Source organism: Xiphophorus couchianus, chromosome 21, assembly GCF_001444195.1.
Source record: "Xiphophorus couchianus chromosome 21, X_couchianus-1.0, whole genome shotgun sequence".
Classification (NCBI taxonomy): domain Eukaryota; kingdom Metazoa; phylum Chordata; class Actinopteri; order Cyprinodontiformes; family Poeciliidae; genus Xiphophorus; species Xiphophorus couchianus.
Window position 1 is genome coordinate 6147658 of NC_040248.1, and position 26919 is coordinate 6174576.

At 36.9% G+C, this 26919-nt stretch overlaps 1 protein-coding gene across 3 annotated transcripts in view; it reads right to left on the minus strand.

The window, feature by feature from the left end:
* Positions 1 to 1655: 1655 nt before the first annotated feature.
* The window catches only part of myo3a (myosin IIIA), a 69175-nt gene continuing 43911 nt past the window's right edge, over positions 1656 to 26919 (minus strand). For all 3 annotated transcript variants that reach the window (XM_028005869.1, XM_028005868.1, XM_028005870.1), the window contains 19 exons: positions 26543 to 26669; positions 26008 to 26218; positions 24883 to 25030; positions 21244 to 21397; positions 20921 to 21009; positions 20151 to 20280; positions 18619 to 18701; positions 16829 to 16909; positions 16362 to 16567; positions 16166 to 16277; positions 14960 to 15122; positions 14789 to 14875; positions 14582 to 14705; positions 12199 to 13282; positions 10911 to 11052; positions 7302 to 7393; positions 5851 to 5891; positions 3579 to 3866; positions 1656 to 2077 (listed from right to left, as the gene is read on the minus strand). In XM_028005869.1, coding sequence (XP_027861670.1) covers positions 1963 to 2077; positions 3579 to 3866; positions 5851 to 5891; positions 7302 to 7393; positions 10911 to 11052; positions 12199 to 13282; positions 14582 to 14705; positions 14789 to 14875; positions 14960 to 15122; positions 16166 to 16277; positions 16362 to 16567; positions 16829 to 16909; positions 18619 to 18701; positions 20151 to 20280; positions 20921 to 21009; positions 21244 to 21397; positions 24883 to 25030; positions 26008 to 26218; positions 26543 to 26669 — 3477 coding nt within the window. In that variant the 3' untranslated portion in view covers positions 1656 to 1962. The remainder of the gene's footprint in view (positions 2078 to 3578; positions 3867 to 5850; positions 5892 to 7301; positions 7394 to 10910; positions 11053 to 12198; positions 13283 to 14581; positions 14706 to 14788; positions 14876 to 14959; positions 15123 to 16165; positions 16278 to 16361; positions 16568 to 16828; positions 16910 to 18618; positions 18702 to 20150; positions 20281 to 20920; positions 21010 to 21243; positions 21398 to 24882; positions 25031 to 26007; positions 26219 to 26542; positions 26670 to 26919) is intronic.

Here is a 26919-nt window from a genome sequence, read left to right on the forward strand (position 1 = left end):
TAGATGTACAAGTCTTTAAATGAACCCTTTATGGATTTATGCTCCACTTAAGTTTGTTTCTGTTAATTGAAATTAGAAATAATGACATTTTTTTTTACATTTTCTATTCAGTGAATCTTCTAATTAGTCAGTTTTCGACTCAAATTTTATTTACTCCTTCCTCCGTTGTTTAAAACTCTCATAAAAACGTGAATTAATCAGGAATTGTACATTAAAAATCATAAAACTTGGCCCCAAAAATCTATATTTGCTAGTTTTTTCACACAGACTTTTAAACTTCTTAAACACAAATCAAAGTCTAAAATGCTTAAATTATATTGAATTTTATCTACTTTTATTTGAGTTTTGACCTAGATCAGTCTTATTTTACTTTGAATTTTAATGACTTTATCTTAAATTCTTTTTGATTTATTCATCGTTTCTGATTTTAACTACTTTCACGTCCACATTTTATATTTAAAAGTAATTTATTTATCCATCCAAATGAGTAAAAATCTTTTGCCTCTTTTCATCCAGTGTGTTTTACCTTTTAGTGTAAACTCAACCTAGTCCTAACAAATCAGATTTTTTCTCTTTTAAAACTAGACTTAAATTGTCTTTTTTGAGGAAAATATATTCTTATTAAAACTTTGCCCTTGTCCCTTGAAGCCCAGAAAAAGCAGGAGTTGCCATAGCAATAAAGGACTCGGCATTTTATTGGTCTCCGGTCTTTAAATTACTTAATTTCGTTCTTTTTTAATAAGTGCAGCTTTGATTTTTGAATGACTCATTGACCTATATCATGTCATGCTTCAGTGAATTGGACTTCGATAACATAAAAACTAGATTTTGGTAAAACTAGCTTAGCCACCTTTTAGTGGCTAATCAAAATAGCAATTTATGAACATAAAAGAATGAAGCTGTAGTAAATACTTACTAGTAGTAATAATAGCAATAATTTTGAAAAGCAGACATGTTTTTAGCATCAGGACAACTTGTAAGCAAGAATAAAACAGAAGCTGAACCACTTATTAAGCTAGCATTAGCATAGCTAGCAGCTACAGAAAGCTAAGTGAGTAGCAGTTTAGAACTGGGATTTATTGCTTCTAAGGTTAAAGAAAATACTTTCTCTTGTTGATTATTGATTTATTTTTTTTTTTTGCAAAAACAGTCCAAAATTATTCATACCCCGGCCAGATTTTGAATTTTGTTTCTAAGAAGTGACACAGACATCTATAAAACAAGAAAAATAATGTAAATAGAGCAGCTCCTTTTTTTAATCTCAAAATTTCTGAGCTACTTCTGCAGATATTCAACTTTCGCAGCCCAAAAATGTTCAAGTTTTTTCTAGAATTTTTTTTAGATGAATCCCAAAATGTCAGTCTTTTTTTCTATCTACATTTGTCCTAATAAGCGGTCGTAGTTTTTTGGGGGTATTTCCTGTAAGCCTGTAGTTGGGGGTTTCCTGACAGTCCCTGTGGGGTTGTTCCTCCTCTAAAATGTCGCATAAAAGTTACAAGCTGAATGTGAGAGAAATTCACAATAAAATAGTAAATCTCTGGGGTTGGTCTCAGATCAACCTGCAGTATGTGAACTGCATGCAAAGCAGCAATAGAGAGAAAGTAATATAAGATAGTTTTAGATGGAGTAATATGATGAGACTGCAAAGAAAGACATAATTTTAAAAATACTTTATGTTTAAATTAACAAACAAGACATCAAGACAGCAAAACATAACAAATCTGAGGCTTATTTTCCAAAGATAAATATGTGAAAATTAAGAAAATGGGCATCAACACGAACACTTTCCATAGTCAACATGAATAAATCTTCATTTACAACAATTTTATTACATGTAAGTTTATTATTTACAATCTATTTTTGATTCTCAGAAACCAGTGACGCATGTTCTCCTGTGGGATCTAAAATGTTTTAAATCTGTGACAGAAGAAGCTGCAGGTCCGTTATAAAGTCCGGCCCGGTTCAGTACTGCTTGATGAGCCTTCGTCTCTGCGACGTCTTCCTCAGCAGGTGCCTGAAGTCGTACGGATTGTCTCCGCTTCGGCTCTCCGTCGACGACATCCGCGGGACGGAGCGCCTGTAAACACAAACCCGACGTATCGCAGATGGTTCTGAAGATGGAGACTCACAGAACAAACAAAGCAAAATTACAAAAAGGAGGAGATGAAACAATTTGTGTTTTCATTTTGGTTATCATCTCTGACCATTCATCATCCAAACCGCCCATCATAGACACCAGGCGGAGGTCGTTCCATAAATCTGTCCTTTTAGAACCTCAAACTTTAAAAATACTCATTTATAAACGATGCATTTTAATTAAATGATTGAATATTTTGAAATTTGTTTACATTATGAATAAATGACAAACTGCAAAATTGTGTAACATCGTCCAGAGAATCATGTGGCTACCAGCACAGTATTTTTGTTGTACTATCGTAGTAACAATAAAAGTGATGTTAAGAACTATTTATTGTTTTTTATGTATTTTTCTGACAGCATTTTAAACCCCACCAACACAGAAAACCATTCCCATTTCAACTGATTTTCATTTTGGGACACGAATCACATAGATGAGTGTGATTTCTCTCACAGCACCCCGACATCACACCTGCTCCCAGTACGTCTCAGGATTTATTTTAAGATTCTTTTACTGGTTTATAAATGTCTTGCACCATCTTATCTTGCAGAGCTGCTATTACCTTATGAACTCCTGCGGACCCTGAGGTCTTCTGGCACCGGATTATTAATAATCCCAAAAATCAGAACTCACACTTGTGGTTCTTTCCAGTATTATGGACCCCGTTAGTGGAATGGTCTGCCAGAGAACCCGAGGGCTGCAGAAAAAGCCAGCCAGCTGACCAAACATTTTGGAACGCAGCTTGGTTGCTAGGTAACGGGGCTTGGCTCGGCTGGGGTTGCTAGGTAACGGTGGAGCGCCCATGGAATGTGACTCAATAACTGGAAGGTTTTGAAACAGATTTTCCAGAAACCAAAAAACATTAACTTATTGGCAAAGAACAGATTAGTGTTTTTAAAAAGTGCTTAGGATAATAAAAGTTTAATTTTCCTTAAACTTAATTTTTTATTATTACTTAGAAACTGTGGAGTACTCATTACTTTTACAAATTTAGAGCATACTTAGAAAGTCCAGAGAATACTTACTTACTTACACTTATTTAGCAACTCAGAACAGGGATTAGAACAAACTTAGAATCCAGAAAAACTACCTTTGCAACTACATTTTAGACTCATATTCTTCCAACCCAGAAAAGGAATTAGACCAGAGGATACTTACTTATACTTATCTAGCAACCCTGAACAGGAGTATCTAGTTTATATACTTTGGATCAACATTATTAGCTTTTTCTTCTTTTGCTCTTTCCTTTGGTTTGTTATTTTGTTTGTATTTCCTTTTAATTCCTGTAAAGCTCTTTGTATTGCCTTATTGCTGAAAATGTGCTATATAAATAGAATTACCTTTACCTTTAACAAGGAAAACGAGGGTCTAACTGAGCCGGACCACCCAACAGTCTTTTAAAATATTGTCTTCTCCACATCGAGAACCTTTGAGGACATACCTGTTGTCTTGTTTCGCGGGTCTGGGAAGCTCGGGCTCAGTGACCGCCCTTTCTCTCATCTGTCGACAAGAACCTGCCGACCTTCGGTCCGCGGACAGCCGTCTGTCCCCGTGGTGACTGCGGATCGTGGATCGTCTCCTGTCCATGGACTGTCTTCGCTCCATGGACTGTCTCCTCTCTACAGACTGTCTCCTCTCCGGCGTCCCCCTGACTGAGCTGGAGGGTTCAGGCCGGTTGGTGGACAGGGTGTGGTAGTACTGGTCGTCCACGTCAAGCAGCTTCCCCGGGCTGGAGAACAAACACAGGTCTGAACCGGACATTTTCTGGAGGACAATTTTGTTTTCCAGAGTTGAATGTTCATAAAAATTTTAAGTTGATTGATCTTTGAGAATGTGTTCTTGCATTATTATGCCATTATCAATATATTAATTGACAATGGTCTTAAAAAACAATATTATTATTTATCGGAATAACTTCTGGGACCATTTATCGTTCTGCAAAATAACGAGATTTTATTTTCAGTTTGGAATGAGGCGTTTTAGGACGTTTTGTCACTTTAAATCCAAATAATCTGACGCCGGCGATGCCCCCAATTCAACGTTTACTCGACCCCTGAAAATGGCTGCAAACAGATATGCAATTATACAACAGTGCATCTTTGAAAAGCAGAAGTGGAGCCTCCTGCACAACAAACAAGAATGCAGCAAGTGTTTTTAGGATAATAAGTCAACAACAAAACACTTGTCTTTTCCAGCAGCCATTGTACAGCGGTAAAACTAACTGCCAAACATGCTGGAGCTACACTTTGGTTGCTAGGTAACAGTGTAGTGCCTGTCGAAATAGACTTAATGGGAGGTTTTTGAAACCACTCATCTTCACCAAAAACATATTTTTTAGAGCTTGGGTTGTTGTTAGAAGCAGTAGAGACACAAATAAAAGTACAAAAACATGCAAAATGTACATTTTGCATAATAGGACCCCATTTACATATTCACAATTTCACAGTTTTAGACTAGTTTAAACGTCCTGAATTAATATATTATTTTGTACTGGCCATAAAACTGATCCAGATATTTGAGGATTGCTAAACGTGGAAAGAATTCATGATAATGTCCTCTATAACATTTCATAAAAGATGGTGCAACATTTTAAAAAGCGATCCTGCTCTGTATAACCAAAGCAAAAGTTTTCACTGTTTTCTGTATCTGCAGAAACTAGATTAAGATGTTAAATCAAATGTTTCCTTTTGTAAAATCACTTTTTCAGAATAAGTGGAGGATTTCATTCAGGATGCTTCATCCCATCATGTTGCATCTTACAGAGACGTTAAAGCAGCTGTGCCTATAATCTCTACATACCTTTAGCATAGCCTCCCTTCCTGCTTCTCCTTCTTTCGCACATTTATTATCATTTACTCGCAGTACAATTCACTCCTTATTGCCAACGTTTTCCCATCTCTCACCTCCTCTGCTGTTTCTCCTGACCTTCTCTTCCTTAATGATGCATGTAAACTACTCCTGTCCATTCCTGGCTTTATTTATCTGCTAACAAATTATTCGCCTTGATGTTTAGAGCATCGTGGAGTGTGTGTGTGTGTGTGAGTTTTCCTCAAGCTGTGGTGATAAAGCACCTCTTGCTTGCCCTATCTGTCTATCTTCACTTCCTCGCTCTGGGCGGTAAACTCACCTTGTGTCTTCTGCACAACATAAATATGCATGAACTCCCACATGGACACTCACTTCCCAGAATGCTCCAGCACTTTCCAGATCAAATTGCCGGAATTTTAAGAAGTTAACTTATTTCTTAAAGAGAATAATAACTTCATTCACAGGTATGATAAATGTTAGTCAAGCTAACTTGAATGAATCAACTTTAGAGAAGATGTGAGTGTTTTTGTAATCAATTAATCGATTTATCTGACGATTAATTGATTAATCGGACAAAGAAATTAGCACATTCTGCAGATATTTCATTAAACTACTATAAAAATACATTAAAAGATACTCATAAACTAATATTCACCTTCTTTTTAAAATATTTCTACAGTTTTGGCTTAATTACTGCTTTGACTGTGTTATTCTTTCAGGATTTGGTATTTTCTGAGCCTGTATATCCAGTTAATGATTAATCGATCACTAAATTAGTTGACAGTTATTTCAATGGTCGGTTAATCGTGATTAATCTGATTAATCGTTTCAGGTTTAGTTTTGATTTTAATCAAGCTTGAGCCATAAACATAAAAAACAAACTTTAGTGAGAATAAGATACTTACTCCTCTTTTCTGGACTTGCGTTTATCGTCCTGGACAGATCTCTGAGTGGGAAGATGGAAAAAAGCAAATGTTACTGTTTCGATGAGAAACAAATGTAAAAATTGATATTAAAAAATTATTTAAAAAATACTAAGAAATTATGAGAAATATTTACAAATACATTTTTTAAAATCTAATAAAAAGAAATGTAAAACAAGTAAATGTGAAATAAATAATAGTTATTGAATTCATTTGAGCTGTAATGAATAACTAATTATCAAACTTTATTTATGAAGCACTTTACATAATCACCTCGCATAAATCTATGGGCTTTATGTCATATTTATACAAAAATAAATAAATACAGAACACAATAAAACAGATACAGTGTCAAGTAAAAAACTACTAAATACACCCATATTAAAAGAAAGTAAAAAAAAAAACTTAAAGTCAATCATCAAAGCGTTTTTAAATAAATGGATCTTAATTTTAGCTTTGAGCAAAATAAAAACAAGGTTGGATATATTTTCATTGGGAAGAAAATCCCAGGATGATTTTCTAGAGAAACATAAAAACATATGTTTTTATATGTTTACTACTAATAATAAAAGAATTATATATAATTTATACTTAATATGAATTAAATTGATAAATAGGGTTATTAATATTATAATCTGTAAGGTTTTCACCATGTTGACTACCACCATTTTGATTTCATAAATTCATATTTCATAAGGAAATACCAGTAAATTTGACTTTAACGGTGTTTATTTCAACAACTGAACCATTAAATTGTTATTAGTCCTTTAGTATGTTGGCACCTTAGTAAGATTTCCAGTACATTTGTTATTTTTTTCAAATCAGTTTGTTATAAGCTGAAAAAGTAGCAGATTAAAGTTAGGTAAAACCCTTTAAGGACTAAGTCTCAAATCTCCTCCTGGATATTTTTGCTTATTTTAAATGTACAAAGTTCTTCAAATATCCTGTGAGTAAATAATTTTGTCAATTTCTTCATTTACATTCAATTAAAAGAGTGTTTTATGAAATTAAAATGAAGAAAAAATGCCTTCTGCAGTTGCGTGAATAAAATTACCGTAATAACCCGATATTGGCTGGAAAGCACAACGTCTCCTCTTTCAGAAACAGTGAGAATTTTTCAGATAGCGCAAAGTGTCATGGAGTTACGGTACCGCGAAGTTGGCTTGTAAAAATGAGTTAATAAAGTGTCACTTTGCTGAAATTAAAAAGAAAAACAAACAAAATCAAAAGAAACATTTTCAAAACATTAGAGAACTTTTTCTTTTTCAGTCAATTTGGCGGTAAACACCTCACCAGCATAATAAAAGAAAAAAAACAAACAAGCCAATCAATGGCGCCTTGTAAAAATCAGCAGCTGTGAAAGCAATTACGGTTTCCAAAGTTTGCCGTCAGAAATATCCCGAATCAATCAGCTTTTTTTTTCTGCCACTCACATGAATGAGTGTGTAGTAAGTGGAGTCCTCTGGTGTGTTCAGGGTTTTTGGCTGCTGCGTTCTGCGGGGGGTTCTCGAAAATCTCTTGTCAGCTGAAAAGTAACAAAAAGATTTAAAAATGTCAGGTGGCGGTTTTGTATTTTGGAGCTTCAGGCGGCTTAACTGTAACAAAAGAAGCAATCACAACTGTGCCTCTGCTAAGGCAAAACTGGGAAAATGTTACAGTTTTAGTGTTTATAACTAAATTTTGCTTGGTTGTCATGTAAAGTTAGTCCAGAAAAGACTGTTTTTGTGTGTAAAACTGAGATTTTTAATACAAACCCATTCTAGAAATGCATAGACATTGATTTCTCATGCAAGAAGCTTTATTTAGAATCTGAAAAGTGTCCACTTATGATCTTTAAGAAGACTACTATCTGAAATAGTTTTTCTGCCACAGTTTTTCCTTCCACTAAGCTTTACATGAATATACAGTATTTTCATACAACACTATGAGAACAGCCAGTTTATCTAACAATGACCTTCTGTATTTTATAAAACATGGATGCTGTCGATCACATTTCTGTAACAAAATATATTTTACCATTTCGTCGTATTGGTGGCATTTTAATTGTTTATGATGAACATTTCTTTTCTTAAAGGTGACCTTTATGCCTCCTTGAACAGGTTAGGATTGGTCTCTATGGGACATATGGAATATGTTCATAGCATTATTTGCACAAAATCATTCTTTGATGAGATTTTAGCCGGATCAGTTCTGCCTATTTTGATCTGTTTTAAGGTGTCTGTCACTTTAAATCCAAATAATCTGCTGATGGCCACGCTGCCCAACTCAAAGTTTACACTTGCTCGTGAAAATAAAGGCTTTTCCTGTTGTAAATTTCACATAAATACATGTGAAAAATCTCTTAAAACAAATAAATGATTTAACATCCATGTAGTGTCGTCACAAAATGTCTGACTTCTACCAAGCTGCAATTTGTCATAATTTCCCTTCAGTGCTCCGCTAGACAATATCACTCATCTATGTTATTGCAATTATAAACATATTAGATTGACCTTTGCTTGCCGCTTATTATTAACGCTCAAACTGGCAGAAAAACAATCCATCATATGCAAAAGCTCCCAGGTAAAGAAGATGAAAAGTGTCTAATGTTATTAAACAACTCCATCTAAAAGGTCATTCTCTTTCACACCGATGACTAATGCTAATTTTAAACACCGTCAAATTAATTTCTGCCGTAATTGTTGGCTCACAAAACATGATTAACTTTTGTTGACCTTTTCTATGAAGAACAGTGTGGCCGACATTCGTCTGCTTTCATTGCGTGTGGCGCTAATGATTCTGGTTCCGCTTACTGTGTCACCAAAATTCATGAAGACGGATTAGACCGTCTTCATGACGATTGAAAAGTGATCTTAGAGTGGATGAAATGAATAATTTCCCTTAGAAGTTACACAGATTATTCAATCTGTGACCAGACAGTCGGAAAAATGGCTGGAATCCTTAGTTAAAGTTCGTTTTTATGCTATGTAGCTGAAGCTAGCAGCTTACTAGCTTACCCTAGGATACTCAAAGCAAAACATTACAAATTCTTGTGGAATAGTAACAAAATCTGTAAAAGTTTAATTTCAAAGTTCACTTATGTATATTAAGTTTCAGCTAATAACTCTGTGACGCTTTTCAGGACCAGGTTGGTCGCTTTTGGTAAAGTTAGCAAATAAACTAATCAGCCACTAGTTGAAAAGCTTCCTGCTTGGTTAAATAATAAATATCAAAATAGCTAAACATTCTTGATTAAATGTTACAAATAGAGTTTACTAGTATAATAAACCCTGTTCTCTATATAAACAGTGATAATATAGTTTATAGCTAGCATCTATTGGTGAAAAATGCTAACATTAGCATTGATTTTCAACACTGTTTCAGGGTTAAATCTAAGAGTACAAAAAGGAGCAATTCAATATCTAGTGTTACTTTATTTAAAAACGTTTGTTTACAGGTTTTATAAAATATTAACATTCTTGTAGTGAAAATTCATCAGATTTATTTCATAATCTGTAAAATGTCCATTTAATTCTGTTAATATTGCAACCACGTAGTAGCTTTTATTAAAATAATATAAAATGTTTTGTAAAATAATTACTAATCCATAGTTTATATGATTTGATACATGATGAATTTGGGAAAATATTTGAAAATATATGCTGAATTTTTTAATTCAAATGACTAAGATTGAAAAGTTGAGTGAGTGTTTCCATTTCAAATCAGCACAGAACTTTGTCACTAATCCACTAAAGTCAAAAACCCCCACAATTTTGCAATTGCGGTGTTTCCATTAAATAAGAAACACAATTTGTTTTTAAACTCACACGTGAATAAGTTTGTTCACGCGATAAATTATTAAAAAAACATGTGGTGCCATAATTTTCCAACTACTTCCTGTCTTCTTCTTCGTGGTTTCCGCCAGCAGCAACATGCTGTTGTTGACCATGTGACTCGTGTGATGTGAAAAAACCCACCGCATTCTAACGCCAAAACGTTTTATTGACTTAAGAGTTTTTTAAAATTTGGTGTGTTTCCATTAACCAAATTTGTTTTCAAAATGTAAAATTATGCAATTATAATACAGGTCAATGGAAATACAGCTACTTTCATTACTTTGTCAATATCCTGCTACTGTCAAAAAAATACAACAGGATGTTGCCGCTGGCAGAAAACACGAAGAAGTAGACGACAGGAAGTGGTTGGAGGATAATGGAATTGCATGTTTTTTAATTGTTTATCGCGTGAACAAATTTATTCATGTGTGATTTTAATTGTGTTTATTATTTAATGGAAACGTCACAATTGCAAAATTGTGTTTTTTCAACATTAGCGGCATGTTAACACATTTTAGCGCACATTTGTAATGGAAACATAGCTGTGTGAACAAGTTACACTTATTGTAATAATAATAAGTAGCTGAAATACTCCTGAGTTACACATTACACACACAATTAAAATCATATCAAATGATTGACAAATTAAAGAATTTTTTTAATATTTTCTAATTAGAATATTATTCCAGTCAGACACCTGAATCCATCTCGACTGTCACATTCGAGGCGCCACCTGGGCTTTTAGACTCCAAACTTTCCGTTTCCAGCTTCACTCGCTCACAGCCCTGAAACCAATTATAGCTATCAACTGTGCAAATCAAATTTCACTTCTGATGACACATCAAGAGGCGAGGCGCTTCCTGTTTTGGCCCTTGACTTTCTCGGTTTTCCTGATCTAATGAAGTTGCACGACAGGAGAGGAGAAAAATAGCTGCCTTGATAAAATCATCATCTGATCAAGAAAGGTTGCAATAAAATCTGCTGAATAGTTCAAGAAAAAGATCCAAACGCTGATTGGATCACTTCCTATCTCAGTTGGTGTCTTTGTGTTTGGGTGATTATTAATGCCTTGACTCATAACTACAGTAAATAATTGAACCATCTCTCTCTTAAGTGACAGTATTAATTATCCTTCAAAAGCCCAAAGTTCACATTAACCTCGGCTGAGTGTCTGCCGGCAGTATGACTGATATTCATTGGTCGATGATCTGTTTCTCACTATCTTACCTGACTGAATCTTTGGGGCGTAGCCATTGATTGCTTTTCCTCTCACAAACATGCCATTGTTTTCAGGGTTTGATTGATGGGCCTGGATGATCTCATTCAGCTTCTGCTGCAGGGCCGCAAAGTCCTGGGAAGTCTCCGCAATCTGTTAGAGAGATTAGTGAAGATATGAGTAGAATAAGAATAACAATGTTTTCTTTCACCAACCAGCGATGCTGAAAGAAAAATATGTTTATAGCTAATATGGCTTTGGTCTCTAATCACAGACCTAAAGCTTCAGTATGCAACTTTTATAAAAGTCATTTCTACATATTTGTTAAAACCATCACTATGTTGTGACAGAGTTTCATTAGAGAGATAATCTGTGAAAATAAAAGAAATCCAATCAGAGCCAGGCTAGTTAGTATAGCCGCCCATGACCGTGGGTAAACCGTTTTCCTGTAACGATAAATCACCATTAGCACATTAAGCAGCATACGCGAGGTTGATTGACAGCGCCAAGACCCGCCTCTTGGCTCTTATTGGTTGTTTTTGGTCAGAAAAGATGCATTTCTTCAGATGACAATAACAGCACAAAAAAGAGCGTGATATTTTTCACAGATTTTCTGTTCTATATTATACTGTGACGACATGGTGACTGTTTTGACAACTATGTAAAAAACATATAGTTTTTAAAAATAAAAATTACATACTTAAACTTTAAAGTCGAAATTCTATCATTAAAAGTAATAACTCTGAGATTGAAGTCAGAATTAAGAGATTAATATCAAAATTCTGAGGAAAAAACTGAAAAAAAATCTGAATTCTGAGAAAAAATAATTTCAAAGAAGGAAAGTCAAAATTCTGAGATTAATGTCAGAATTCTGAGAAAAATAAATTCTGAGAAAAACAATCAAAATTCTGAAAAAAAAAAGAATTGTGACAATAAAAAGTCAGAATTCAGAGAAAAATTAATTCTGAGGATAAAAAACTGAATTTTGAAGAAATAATTCTAATAGAAGTCAGAACTCTGAGATTAATGTCAGAATTCTGAGAAAAAAGAATTCTGACAAAAAAAAGGTCAAAATTCTGAAAAAAAAAAGATAATTCTGAAAAAATAAATTCTGAGAAGAATAACAGAATTTTGAAGAAAATAATTCTAAAAAAAAAATCAAGATTCTGAGATCTAAGTGAATTCTCAGATTAAAGTCAGAATAATTTTTTTCAGTGCCCTAATTCTCTTCAGCAGATGAGGGTCATGTCGGTGAGGTGTGTCTAAGTAAATGTTGGTTCGGTTCTGACCGGACAGTACCTCTTTGGAGAAACTCTCCAGCTGCTCGGCTTCCGTCCGGGCCGCCTCCCTGTTGGCCTTCAGGTTCTTCCGGTCCTTATATCCTCTGAAGTTGCTCTGGATTCTCACCGCTGCATGCTCTTCCTCCCGCCTCTCTTTCTCCAGATCTTCCTCCTCTTTGCGCTCGATCGCCACGTCGCTAACATCCAGCGCCTCGTCGATTTCCTTCCCGCCCAGATCCGCTTCATCAGAAACTGCTCCACCATCTCTGTCTTTCTGCCGCGCTTCTTTCTCAGCTTTCAGCTTCTTCCGGTCCCGATGTCCTCTGAAGTTACTCTGCAGGACAGTCGCTGCTTTCTCCTCGTCCGCCGCCTCCGGAACTTTCTCCTGTTCATCGGGAACGAGTTGCTCTTCATTTTTAGATTCCTTCTTATTCCTCCTGGGAATCTTTCCTTCCTCCTCGAGTCGTTTTCGCTCCTTGTGTCCGCGGAAGTTGCTTTGGAGCACCACTGCTGCCTTCGTCTCATCGGGATCATCACCAGAAGAAGAAACACCTGGAGTCTCTGGCTTTGCCTTCTTCTGCTGTTTACCTGGGACCTTGCCTTCCTCCTGCAGCCTCTTCCTCTCTTTGTGGCCTCTGAAGTTGCTCTGGATGACAGTCGCTGCTTTAGTTTCCTCTTCTAGATTGGCAGTTTCATCTGGAGATTTTCCCTGCGCGCTCATGTTTCCGGTTTCTGCGTCCTGAATCACGGCTTCGTCGCTCACCTCCGTGTTTTCCTCATCTTCCGGTACCTGGGTGTTATCGCTGTCATCGTTCTCCTCCGCCTCGTAGGTGCTCTCATCCTCTTCCTCGTTGTTCTCCTGATTGCAAGCCGCAGTTTTCTCCTCGTTTTCATTTGGTATCTCCATCTCCGCTCCGGCCATCGTCTTCTTTCTCTCCTTGAATTTTTTTCTCTCTTTGTAGCCTCGGTAGTTGCTCTGAAGAACAACAGCAGCTTTCGCTTCTTCTTCTTCATTGTTTTCTGTTTTAGACGCCGTTTCATCAGCAGGTTCTGGCGCCTCTTCTTTAAGAGCGGTCTCCACTTTCTCCTTCTCTTTGGCTGCCCTACAAACAACATTTCAGATTTTGTCAGAAAGCAAAAAAGAGATTTTTTTGATTGAAAAAAAAATATTCACAACTCTTCAATTTTTCCACATTTTGGCTTTTTATTTCATTAGGATTTGATATTATAGACCAATGCAATGCTGTATATAATTGTGAAAGTGTTGTTTTTAAAGATTTTCTTACAACTAAAAACTTAGACGTGCAATTTGACATTTCAGAAATAAATTTGCTTAATGAAAACACACCAATTTTGGAAAAAAAAACTCTTTTGTTGATAAAACTAATTGAGAAACCTGTTCCCCTCCTCACCTGTGGGGGCGCTGCACAAAGAGCCACTGAAGGAAATGACATGAAAACCTCTGAAGAAAACAATGAGCGCAACTTCTTTCTTCATAAAATGTAAAAAAATGTAGTAGCATCAGATTTCTCTTTTGTGTTCGGTAAAAAACTACAAGCCATTTCTCCCGCTAGCGCTAAACTCTTTCATTTGTTTTGGCTGTATTTACCCAGAATGCCTTGTGTTGCAGTTCACTTCCTGCTTTTGGAGCGGTGTCCAGTCCGCTTGCTTTTCATGTATTCACTGAGACACGCCGGAGTTTACTTCAACCCAACCGAGATCGAGGTTCATAGAGTTTGTTCTTTTCAAGCAAATTTCAACCGATTTGACACCAGATTTGAGTCTGGACTTTGACTAGGCCCTTCCAATAAATAGGTACGGATTGAACCTGTCTTGAGTCTTTCACAATTTCTAAAAGGTTTTCTTCAAGGATTTTGTACAAATTTAACTCCATTCATCTACCAAACAACCCTGGCCTACTTTCCTGTCCCAAAGCATAACGGTGCCATCACCATACTTCAATATGGGGATGTGTTCAGGGATTTCCTTTGTCTTTCTCTAACAATTTAAAATTCGTGATATTTTTCATAAAAGTTAATTTAATCGTTTCTCTCACTTGAGCTGTGGTTTATGCTGATATAAAATTTGAAACAGGTTGATTATAATTACTAAGCTTCGAAGACAATTATTTGTTGTGGATTTTATTTTGTGGTCTCAGAGTAAAATGGATTGATTAGAAATGCATTCCACATTTTTCACAATATTTGTAAAAACAAAAATGTAAAACTTTTAGATTTTTCTCTTCTACTTCACGTAATGTTTCATTTTGAGTTGATCTATCTCATAATATCCTAAAGAAATAAAGTGAAAATTTTGTTTCTACTGAATCAAAATGTAAAGAATTCAAAGGATGTGAATATTTTTGCTCATTAATGAATACTAAAATGTTGGATCTCTTCTACCGTTTTCGTTGAAAGTTTTTACGCTCCTTGTGGCCTCTGTAGCGAGCTTGGATCTTGGTAGCTGCCTTGTTTTTCTCATCTACCAACTTCTTGTACATCTTTCTTGCCAGATATCCTCTGCAAACTGAAGCAAGCAAAGCAATCAACCAAAGTAAAATAAACAATTTTACACTCAAATCTGAAGTTTTGTCTGCATAGTTTTCTTACCAGCCTGAAATTGCATTATAAAAGTGTCAAACTTCACTTTGCTTTTATCGTCGGCTACTTTCTTCCGAACTTTGTGACCTCTGTAAGCTGCAGAGGAAAGCTTGAATCAGCATAAGTGTTCGGAGATTTTATTGTGTTTTGAGTGTGAAGCGTCAGCGTGGACCGACCGACCTGACTGCAGAACCAGAGCGCTTTGTTCTCGCTCTTTCAGCGTCCTCCGGTACCGTTTGGCTCCCAGCCAGCCTCGGACACAAGCCTGGAGCAGCACAATCCTCTGCGTCACCTGCTGCACCATCAAGTTCAGGTGTTCGACGTGGTAATACTTCAGGAACACCTGGGGAGCGCAACATGGAGGAAATGCTAAGACAGTTGGAGGTTAAAGGTCACCTAAGGATATCTTTATGGTCTAAACCAGGGGTCTCAAACTCCAGTCCTCGAGGGCCGCAGTCCTGCAACTTTTAGATGTGCCTCTGCTGCACCACACCTGAATAGAATAATTAGGTCATTACCAAGGTTCTGGAGAACTGATCTACACAAGGAGGAGGTCATTAAGTCATTTCATTCCAGCGTTTTGTACCTGTGGCACATCTAAAAACTGTAGGTCTGCGGCCCTCGAGAACTGGAGTTTGAGATCCCTGGTCTAAACCAAACATTTTTTGCATAAAATCATTTTTAAATAATGAGAGTTTAGTCTTGTCCTTTCAGAATTTGCTGTTTTTGTCACTTTAAACCCAAATAAATTGCTGCTGGCCACACCCACAACTCAATGTTTACACAAACATGTGAAACTGGCTGCAAACAGATGCGCCGTTATACAACTGTACATCTTTGAAAAGCCGAAGTGCGGCATCCTGCACAATCAACACGAATGCAGCAAATGGTTTCGGGGTGGTAAGTTGACAACAAAACTTTTTTTTTTCCCCCAGCAGCCATTGTACAGTAAAGCCAGCTGACCAAAGGTGATAGAGTGCAGCTTGGGTTGATAGGTAACGAGGCTGAGGCTTTCGAATGTGGCAATCAGAAGGTTTTCAAAATGGCTCATTTTCCCAACACCAAAAAACATTAACTTTAGCTAAAAATGTCTTGGCGGTTTTTAAAATGTTTGATCTGTTTTTAGAAGAAGTTGAAACACAAATTTAAGTACAGAAATATGCAAAATGTGATTGCACAAACTGAAACATACTGCACTGTAATTGCTGAACTGTCCCTTAAGCTGGGCATTCACTTTGCTCTGGAGCTAATTAGGACTCACAAATTAAATTTCAAAATAATTTATGGTGTTTAATAGATTAGGTCGAACATAAGACAACTTTTAAATCTGGCAAACACTAGTTTAGCTACTGACTGCTAATCTGTTTGACGACGATCTCTGCTCACCTTGGTCTTCCCCATTGCCCAGTTTTCCAGTTTTGCCTTCTCCAATATGGTGACGCACGCCTCCGGAGTCACAGCCGGCTCTTCATGAGCGTGAAACGCCAACATGTAGTACCTGCAGGATTCATCGCATTCATTCAGCTGGGAAAAACGTTAAAGTTTCCGCCGAGGTTACGAGGTTCTTCTGGGGAAAACTGACCTCTTCATGAAGTTAGCAAACAGGATGCGATGGGAGTAGCCCTGTCGTCGGATCTTGGCGGTTTCCAGGACGCCAGTGTAGCGCAGCTGGACCAGAACCTTCTCCCGGTCGAATTTGTTGGCATGGCGATCGTTGTTGGGTTTGATGCAGCGGACGAAGTGAGGCTGCCCGGCCACCATCTTGGACAGCAGGTCCATCAGAGAGTACTGTGATGACATGAAGAGGTTGGATATAAGCTAACGTCAGTTTCATCCACACAAAGCAGATTGTCTAAAAAGAAAAAAACCTTCCATATTTACAGCTATGTGTAAAAAGCAAAATAATTAATTCAGTTTATTTCAGCAGAATGAACTCACTTTGAACATTTGGATTTCTCTAATTGTGATGTTTGTTACAGCTTCAGTGGTTTTGATATTTTTCAAAGATTTCAAAGTGTTGAAGAACAACAGCTCTTTAAGATGGATTACCCTGAAGTATGAGGCCACAGTCTGCGTCTTCATGTTGGTAGTTTCTCTCGGATGGTACGGGGTGTCACCAGCTTCTGTTGGCTAAAAAATAAAAAACAAACAAATATTACCAACTGTATCTTGTAATTACACTACCTGCAGTGTTTTCTAATCTGTTTTTAAGCATAACCTTGATGTGACACTTGTGATTCCTTTGATGAATCAATCGGCCATGAATACATTTATTTAAAAACTGACTTTTGTTTCCTCCTAAAAATTGTTGCAAGTGGTGGAGTAAAGACGGATGGAAGAAGCTGCTAGGATTTATAATCTTCTGATGTGACATTTTTCAACTCTGCACTCCCATTTTGCCAAACACTGTTTGACATTGTTGATAAAGATGTGTAGAAAGTCCTAAATGATGGATGGATGGATGAATTGAGGGAGGGAGGGAGAGCGAGGATGGATGGATGGATGGATGATTGGTTGGATGGATGGATGATTGGTTGGTTTTAATGGTTGGTTGGACAATTGGTTGGAGAATTGGTTGGTTGGTTGGATGTGCAGATGGATGAATGGATGGATGGATGGATGGTTGGTTGGCTGGCTGGAAGGTTGGTTGGATGGTTGGTTGGTTGGATGTACAGATGGATGTATAATGAACCTCCCCAGTATCAGGTCTTTGTTGCTCCTGGTTCAGTTCTGCTGTTTAATCGTCTCTTTGTTTCCTGTTAAGAGCTGAGCTTTGATGAGCTTTGATGAGCCTTTCAGGCTCTAATTTATGCAAATGAATGGAAATAAATGCAAGAACTCGTCAAGCACAGAGCATGTAGCTTCTGTCAAAGCTTTGAGGTTAGCGAGTCGCCTCCAGGCTCACATTTACCAAACGGTACGGCTGCAAGCTAAAGCAAATCACACAAGCAAATACCATAATTAAGTTGCCAGGAGGGGTTTTATTTAGCGGACGCTAAAAGATGGCAGCAGAGTGGGTTAGTGAATGTTTGGACTGAAAAATGGAGATTAAAATAAACTTTCCATCCTGATGATTAATATTTTTTTTGAGCATTTTTGCTTACAGAGACTTCACAATCCATATAAGCCGTTCCAATGTGGCATTATTGCCACTTGGTTGCACTGGATTTTATTTAGAGGACTAAGAATAAAGGGAGCAGAAATATAAATATAAATGCATGCCACACTTTCCAGATTTCAATTTAAAAAACTTTAAATCTATGAATCATTTTCTTCCATTTCAACATCATGCACAACTTTCTGTTTTGTCATCAATTAAAATCCAAATACAGATGACTGAAAAGGTGGATATGGGATGTAATAATACTTTTGGATGGAAGTAGACTTTTTTAAAAATGAGCCATAATCTTAAATAAAGTTTAAACATCAAATTTTAACCCACAAATGCTAAATATTTCTATCAAACAAGCATGTTGGTGAGAAGGAAGCTCTAACAGACCGACATGTGAAATCTGGATCTACCGGTTTTGTTTTGGGGATCTCTAAGAGGAGGAAAGGTTTACGTAAGGGAGTATTCAATAAATAAATATGCTGATTACCTCGCTAAAAGAAAAAGAGCTGTACAAGGTAAGCATCCCCATCTTTTCCGAAACAAATGCAAAGAGAAAAGGGGAAGGAAATGAATAAAACAAGGAGTAACCAAAGCTGACACAGAAAACTCTGCAGTAACACAAAATATTAAACTTCAAGGCACAGAGGAATTAAGTTAGAATAAATAAATTGAAAGTGCGTATGAAGGAGATGATGTAATGATAACAATGCAGGTAAGTGCACTGTACCTTAGCCAAGGTGACAGTCCGCGGGGGCGTCCGCGGGCCTCTCAGTGTGTTTACGCCTTTACCCTTAGTGTGGGCAAGGTTACCTGTGAAATACACAGTGCATCAAAGACGCAGCGCATTAAATAAATAATTTCCCTGCAGAAATTCTCCACAGTATTGTCCTCGAATTAATAAAAATAACAGTACTTCTCACAGAAAAAAAATAACATTTCATATTTAGAGTTGATTATTATCATTATGTTTTACAAACGGTTGCTGAAACACCATGAAATAATCATAAATCCTATGTTTCTTCAACAAGTTGAGCAAACTTTTATTTCATCCATTTTATATTAAATTATATTGCTGGTCTAACAAATCTGAGTTTCCCCAGAGAGTTTTTCACAATAAAAGATAAGATTAGAGCAGTACTGGGCATTAAATCAATAACAATATATCATGATATGATCAATATCAAAAGAGAATACGTCTGATAGAATGTCAATAATTTCACTGAACTCCAATCCAGAGCTGCACAGCATTCTGGGAGATGTAGGCAGAGGAAAGACTTTAGCCTCTCACGGTTAGCTATAAACAGTTGGTGGAATCAACTAACTCACTCATCCTTTGGTTACCTAGCAACTCACTCTTTGGTTACCTAGCAACTGACTCACTCTTTGGTTACCTAGCAACAAAGTAGAGAGTAACTTGCCAGCAGAAGTTTTAGATTTTGCCACTGTCAAAAAACAAAAAAGTAAAAACTGTGGATAAAACGGGGAAGGTTACAAAACCAGTTTGGCAGCATTTGAGATATTTAAAACAAAAAACTAATCAATGATTATCAATACAAACAGATATCAAACCTCTATTTTGTGATGCATTTTTCAACCATATCATCCAGTTTACAGTAAAAGAGCGACAGTAAAAGATGCTAATTTCCGCCTCGGCACGTGAAGGAAAAGTGAACATTGTCAATGGAAGTACTATACTCTCCTTTAACATGTACCATATATAACCTACTGTATTAGTTTCTTAAGCTCTATGCTAATTCTGAAAAGTGTTTCCTCTGCCTGAATTTGGTATTTTTGTATCTTTTTTTGCATTTTAGTCATTTTTGTGTGTCTTCTGAGCCACTGTATAAGTTACTCTTTTCACAAAATATTTTTTTTTTCTCTGACTTGTTAACAAAGGTAAAATTTTCCAAATCTTAAATGTTGTCAACACTCAAAACAGCATTTTGAACAGTTTACTTCACCATTTTGGAAACAAATTGTTTTATATTCTACACAACTATGTTAAAAAGGTTTAGCTTTTATTAAAACTCAGAATAACTATTGATTAGCTCAGTGATAAAACTCTCAGTCTGCTTGACATAAAAGCTGTGAGGCCTAAACTTAAACCTTACAACAAATATCTCGCAAACAATGAAGAAAAGCCTTGTTGTGTGAACCAGGTTATTGTTTCTTGTTGAAATTGTACACCATGATATCATTAGGAGGTTGTTTTCTACAGGAAGTTTTAATTAATTTGCCCAAATCTGCTGTTGGTTTTACCCGTTTTGGTGAGAGGATGTGTGACCAGTTTGCGGATCAGCTCGTTCTCCGATGACCTCAGCAGGAGGATAATGTCTGCTGGGAGTGTCTCTCTGTTCTTGGCCAAGAAGCCGGCGGCGTTGTAAATCACCTTACGGATCACAGAGATTAAAAACATTAGATAGAAGCCCTCTGGAAAAGTTTAAGCTGTGGACTTTAGAAGATAAAGGTGACCTGTTATGCAAAATTAAAATTTGGCACCTTTTTGTGCTTGCATGTAGGTATCAACTGCTTCTAAAAACAGCCTAAGCACTTAAAAAAACACTAAACTCTGTTTTTGGCAATAAGTTAATGTTTTTTTAGTGTCTGGAAAATGAGCCGTTTCAAAACGTTACATAAGACAGGAACTACGCCGTTGCTTAGCAACCTCAGTCAGGCCCAACCCTGTTACCTAGCAACCCAAGAAGAGTTCCGGCCAGTTTGGCCAACTGCTTTTGTAACACTGTATTTACTGTTTCGTTGTTGCCTTACCATTCAGAAACCACTTTCTGCTATTCAAAGATGCACAGTTGCATAATTGAGCGTATATTTGCAGCCACTTTCACATGCTAGTGTAAACGTTTAGTTGGGGGGTGTGGCCAGTTTCAGTTTATTTGGATTTAAAGTGACAAGACCAAACTAAAATCTCCTTATCTAAGAACGATGTTGTACAAGAAATGTAATGAACATGTTTTGTGTGGCACACAGAGCTATGCTAACCTGGTCAAAGAAGCATAAATAGGTCCTCTTACCTTCCCAGCATAGTGATGAATACCAAAGCCAAGATCCATCCTTTTAGGCCTCCAGAAGCTCTTTGTTTTCAGATTGTCTTCAAATTTCTCTAAAATACCAAACAGTACAACAGTTACCAAATTACAAAACTGGTCAGGTTGTTATCACTGTAACATAATGTTACAAATTTAAAAAACTGTTCTGAAAAATGTAAACAACCAAACATGGCTTCTTTTGAATATAAAATCTCCAACTTTGGTGAATTTAGACGGTGAATAAAAACAAAATTGAACAATATGGATGCATGTAAAATCTTTGGATAGACAGTCAAACATGGACTGACCTACGAGTGTCTGGTCTGTGGCCTGTGGGAAGCGGCTTTCCTCGTCCAACAGGGAGAGCAGCCCCATGGGTTTCTGCAGAAACAGGTCGAGGAGGGGCCGGTTGTCCTCGTACTCAATCATCCGGGCATCGACCTCTTCGTTCAGATACTCGTCCTAATCAGGAGAGAACTTTTAACAAAAACTGGAAAACCTTTGTGCTTCCAGAAAAGATTGTATTTTTATTCAGTAAAGTTAGTGAGTTTATTTATTTTTTTCCATTTTTAACTGTTTGTTTGCATCTTATTTCTTTTGACCAACCTGTAAATACTCTGTAATTACATTTTGGTGGATAAAAGACATTAGGATATTGAGGGTAAGCTGTCAATGCCTCATAAGTAGCAGAAAAATACCACTGGTAATTCCCAAAGATAACATTTAAATTATGGGAAAGTTCCTCTTTTATGTGGGGTAAATACCCTGTTAATGTCATAAATCTCCTCAAAGGGCCAGTTGTGCTAGAATGCGTTGATAAAATCTATTAAACTGTTAAAATAATAGGATTTTGCAATTGTTTTGCAATCAAAATGGCTGATTTTGTGGAGCTAATTTAAAAATATCTGTAAGAAATTTTGCGATATCTGTGCTTAAGCAAGACGGTAAATGTGGTTTTTTTGTTACTTGCTACTTGATCACAGACTAAAACTTGACCTCAAGTTAGGTTGAGGCAGCAGTGGAACAGAAGTAAGAGACACTGCCATTTGCAGGTGGGAGTTAGCATCACTTAAACCCAACAGTTTTGACCATATTTGAGGAAAACCTTGCGGGGAAAAGCTGATTTTGTGTGAATTTGTGGAATTGCGAGAAACTGCAGAGAATGACTGTAAACAATTAAAAACTTCTTTGATCTGACTGACAAAATCCAATAGATTAAAAATGTGAAGATGAGATTTTGAGTTTTATTTATACCTGATCAACTTTTTAAATGAAATCTGTTATCATTTAAGATTCAAAAAATGAAAAGGGTTTTGGACTGCTGCATTATTAAAATAAAAGCAGGCAAATTCCACCTTTTTTGAGTCATCAATCGTTATTTATTTTGTTGGGCAAATTTTTACCATTCTTGACTTGTGGTCAGGGGCTGAAACAAAATCATTTCAAGGGTATCAAATGGTCTTTGAGACACATTTTGGACACCTCTGCTGTAAAAAAACAGTAAAGTAGTCAATACAACACTGTGATTAATGAGATTACAACCTGCAAGAACCCTAAGACACACTCCAAGCATCAGAAAAGGACACCATAGAATTCTACAAGTCGTGAGAAAATATTCAGTAAGTATCTAAATAAAACCTATAATAGAATGAAATAAAATGCAACTAATTACCACTCACCTCTGCTGAAAGGTGTCCTGTAAGTAGCAATAAGATTCTACAACCACTCTGGGTTGAAACAATTAATCAGATTAATTGATTATTGAAATAACTGTCAACTAATTTACTAATTGAATAATTATTAATTGGAGTATAGACACTCAGAAATATCTTATTTTGGTGAAATAGCAATAAGGAAGCCAAAATAGCACAAAAATGTAAACAATTTGCATTTTGGATGGAAAACCTTCTTTTTATGTAATTATGTCCAACCCAAAACTCTTAAAGTGTCATAGTTTTAGTTCATCTGATTCAAATTTTGTAAAATTCTCCTATTAAGCACCAATTTTCTATCCATTTATTAATTAGTTAATTGAAAAAATAGAGAAAAGATCAGCTAAGTGAAGCAGAAATGGATTATTTAAGTATATATTTAGCTGCAGATTGTATATAACAGGTGGTTAAGTGGTTAAATAAAAAAAAATCTGCAGAATCTGTCATTTTTTAAATCTGATTACTTGATTAATAGTCAGAATAATCAATTATTAAAAAACCCACTAGCTGCAGCCCTAGATCTTTGAAAGTAGATGTGCATTTTGAATCTAATTTGTTGTTCCCTATTTAAATGAAACTGATGTGAGGCAAAGCAGCCACTGTTTCAGTCACTCTTATCGCATCAGGCTGACTCAGAGCTGTGATGACTCAGCAAAATATTATGAGACTTCAAAATGGGAACAAACCACCTTAAACCAAACTGCTTGTTGCATCAAAAACCAGCACTGTTACATAATCAAGGCATGTCAGGAAAAAAACATGAAGAAACAAACAAATTTAGACGCTAAACACATGTTAAAGGAAATATAAGGTGATAAAGCAAATGCATGTGAACCTGTAATACACGAACAGTACTTTGGACACTAAGGACATGCTTATTAATCTCAGTAATGAACATTTCACATATGCTCTCTGTGTACATTCAGTTCGCAAAAGAACAATGTATTTCTGGGCCCGGTTCCAACAATCCCCAAGAGTGAATTTAAGTCCAACATTAAGTGTCTCCAGCTCCTAATTGACCCTCATTTGGGATGATTTATTGCCCCGCTCTGTGGGAAGGTCCAAATCATTTAACATTAGCAAACCATTCTGTGACCCCCTCAAGGCAAAGCCTCCCGCGAGACAACACAAAGGGAGAATTGTGAAGCTCATTCTGCCATAAATAAAGACAGCAGCAGACATTATTGAAAGCTTTTAAAGGGGACCTCTTATGTTTTGGTACTTTGGTCCCTACTGCTTCTAAAAACAGACCAAGCACTTAAAAAAAAACACCCATCCAGCCATTTTTTGGCAATAAATTCATGTTTCTTGGTGTTTTGGAAAATTTGCCATTTCAAAAACCTCCAGAGTGTAACGCCGCAAATCAGCAGGCACAGCTCGCTACCTAGCAACCACAGCAGAACTCTGCTCGCTACCTAGCAACCACAGCAGAACTCTGCTCGCTACCTAGCAACCGTAGCAGAACTCTGCTCGCTACCTAGCAACCACAGCAGAACTCTGCTCGCTACCTAGCAACCACAGCAGAACTCTGCCCGTCAGCTAGCAACCACAGCGGAGCGCCACACTGCAAAAACACAAAATCTTGCCAATTTTATTAAAATTTTTTTGTCTGGTTTCTATCTCAAATATCTTAGTAAACTTCAAATAAGACGAAACTAACTTAAAAAAAAACAGTTCCTATATCTTTCTAAAAGGATATAGGAGCTGGTTTCAAGTCAATAATTCCTTAAGATTGATTACAAAGTAGTAGTTCCACTAGCAGATTATTTCACGTATAAAAAGAAATTTTTTCCATTGGTGTAAGCAAAATAATTTGGCATCAAAACTAAAGAATTATTGCAATTTCTTCTTGAAAAGTTGCTAAGTTAGATTTGCCTTATTTCAAGTTTACTAAAATACTTGCACAGGAAACCAGACTAAAAATACAGTGCTGAATGTTTAATCAGCTGAGTCTACCACTGAATGCACTGTACAATGGCTGTTGGAAAAGACAAATGTAATTTGCAGCATTTTTGTTGAATGATTTTGTGCAAAAAAAAAAAAGAAGCAATGAACATGTTTTCCCTACACCTATTCTAACCTGATCAAGGAAGCATAATAGGTTATTTTTAAATCTCTAACAGACAAAAGACATGTTAGTGGGGTTTAGATGAAGTTATGGTGATAGCTGTTTTTTAATCAGAAGGATTAAATGAATCTCAACTGACAGGATGTGTCAATCAGGTGCAAGTCTACCTGTTCCCAAGCGAATATGTGCTGGTTGAAGTAAAACTGGATCTGCTCGTTGGCGAGGTTGATGCAGAGCTGCTCGAAAGAGTTCTTCTTGAAGTTCTCAAAGCCAAAAATATCCAGGATGCCGATGTTCAGACCCTTATCATCCTCTCTGGAGGTGAGAAGAACGACAAAGGGAGACAATGCAGCCTGGTTACATAAACATAAAAAAGCAGGAAGTGAACTATAACAGGGCAAACAGTAACACTCTATTTGAATATTTGAAGGGGTGTGCATAGGACTGAGGTAACACCTGTCATAAACATGAAGGAGTCTTCATGAATGTTTATGACTGATGTCATGAAGCGTAATTTAGTAAACAATGACACTTGTAATGCAAGATTGCATTACAAGTGTCATAAACAGTCATAAAAACACCTTCATCTTTATGACATGTGTCGTGTCAGTCTTATTCACACCCCTTCAAATAAAGTGTTACCAAAAAAACAAATGTGTGTGTTTAGCACCAACGGGGAAAACAGCTGCCGGTGTTTTCCGATAACGAAAGAGAAATCCTACAACCGCAAAAATCTGACACCACTTCATTTTATTTTACATTTTGTAAAGTAGGAAGTTGCATCGATGTCTTCCTCAGAGATTTTCATGTTGTTTTCTTCAGTGGTTCTTGGTGCAGCGCCACCAAAGGCGAGGAGGGGAACAGGTTTTTCAATTAGTTTGGCTTGTTTGACAAGTGCAGTGTGAAGATGACCTGTACCAGCTGAAAATGTAACAAATGTTGCATTTTTGCTCCCAAACAAACACAATCTACTGGTGGAAACACCTTAAAGCAGGAGTGTCCAAACTTTTCGCTCCACAGTCCAAAAGTGTCAGATTTGAACTACTCTGGTGGTGGGTGGGCACAAAATTCATTAAATAAAAAGACAAGACTTTAATTTATTGAGATCTATTGAGTTTTCAGTTTAAATTTTGTTTTGGTCATCAATTGTTTTCTGTTTTGTTGACCAAATTTTCAACCTTCTTGACTCGTGGTCAGGGCCGAACAACATCCTTTCGAGAGCCACAAATGGCCCACGGCCCGCACTTTGGACACCTCTGCTCTAAAATATAATGTTCTGCTCCTGGTCTCACCCCGGATGACTGTCGGGCCGCAGCAGCGCATTGATGCGGTTCACGATCCAGCTGAAGAGCCGGGCGTACAGTGCCTTCCCCATGGCGTCCCTCACCTCCACCGCCTTCTCCACCGTGTTGTGCCGGACGATGGTCTCACCCCGCGCCACCACGCAGTGGGAGGTCAGGGCTTCCTGGAGCTCGTCCCACCGAATGCGTAGCAGGGACGCCACTGCCGGGAAACACAAGATAACAGGCTGATAAAATCTAAACTGGAGTAATGGAATGATGAAAAATATTTCAGATGAACAGAAACAACCAAGCTGGATCGTGTGTTTATATTTGGAGAAGATTATGCAAGCCACAGAGGGCAAAATCTAATTATTGTAATACATGTTTGCTAATAATTTTCAGTGAATTGCATGTCTCTGCTGATGTATAATTTATTTCCCAATAACAGAGTGCTATTTTTACCCGCGCTCTCTGCAGAGTTAATGTAGGAAGGCAGCAGAGGGAGGAGGGACGGAGAGCAGAACAAATTCTCTCAATCTCTCACCGTTCTCCAGGACTGCAATGTTGGTGATGTTGCTCTTGTCAGTTTGATGCTCTGAGGCGACTGCAGAAAACTCAATGTCACCAGAGTTAAGGATGGCCGCCAGGATGCTGTAAACACTGCCCAGCTCCTGCAGGAATGACAGATAAACAGCTGCTGGAGAAGATTAAAACGACTCCCATTTTTTAAACATACTTCTCCTTCAAGAATCCAAACTTTCTGGTAATAATTCATCAGCTTCCTGAAGGATCTTCAAAGGTTTATTTAGACTTTGACTGTTTTTTATCAACATTTGTGATTGATACTTAGGCAAAAAAAAATCACTGTGTGATAAATCAACACAAAGTAGGAAATAATTCTGAAGTTAATTTTTTTTTTTA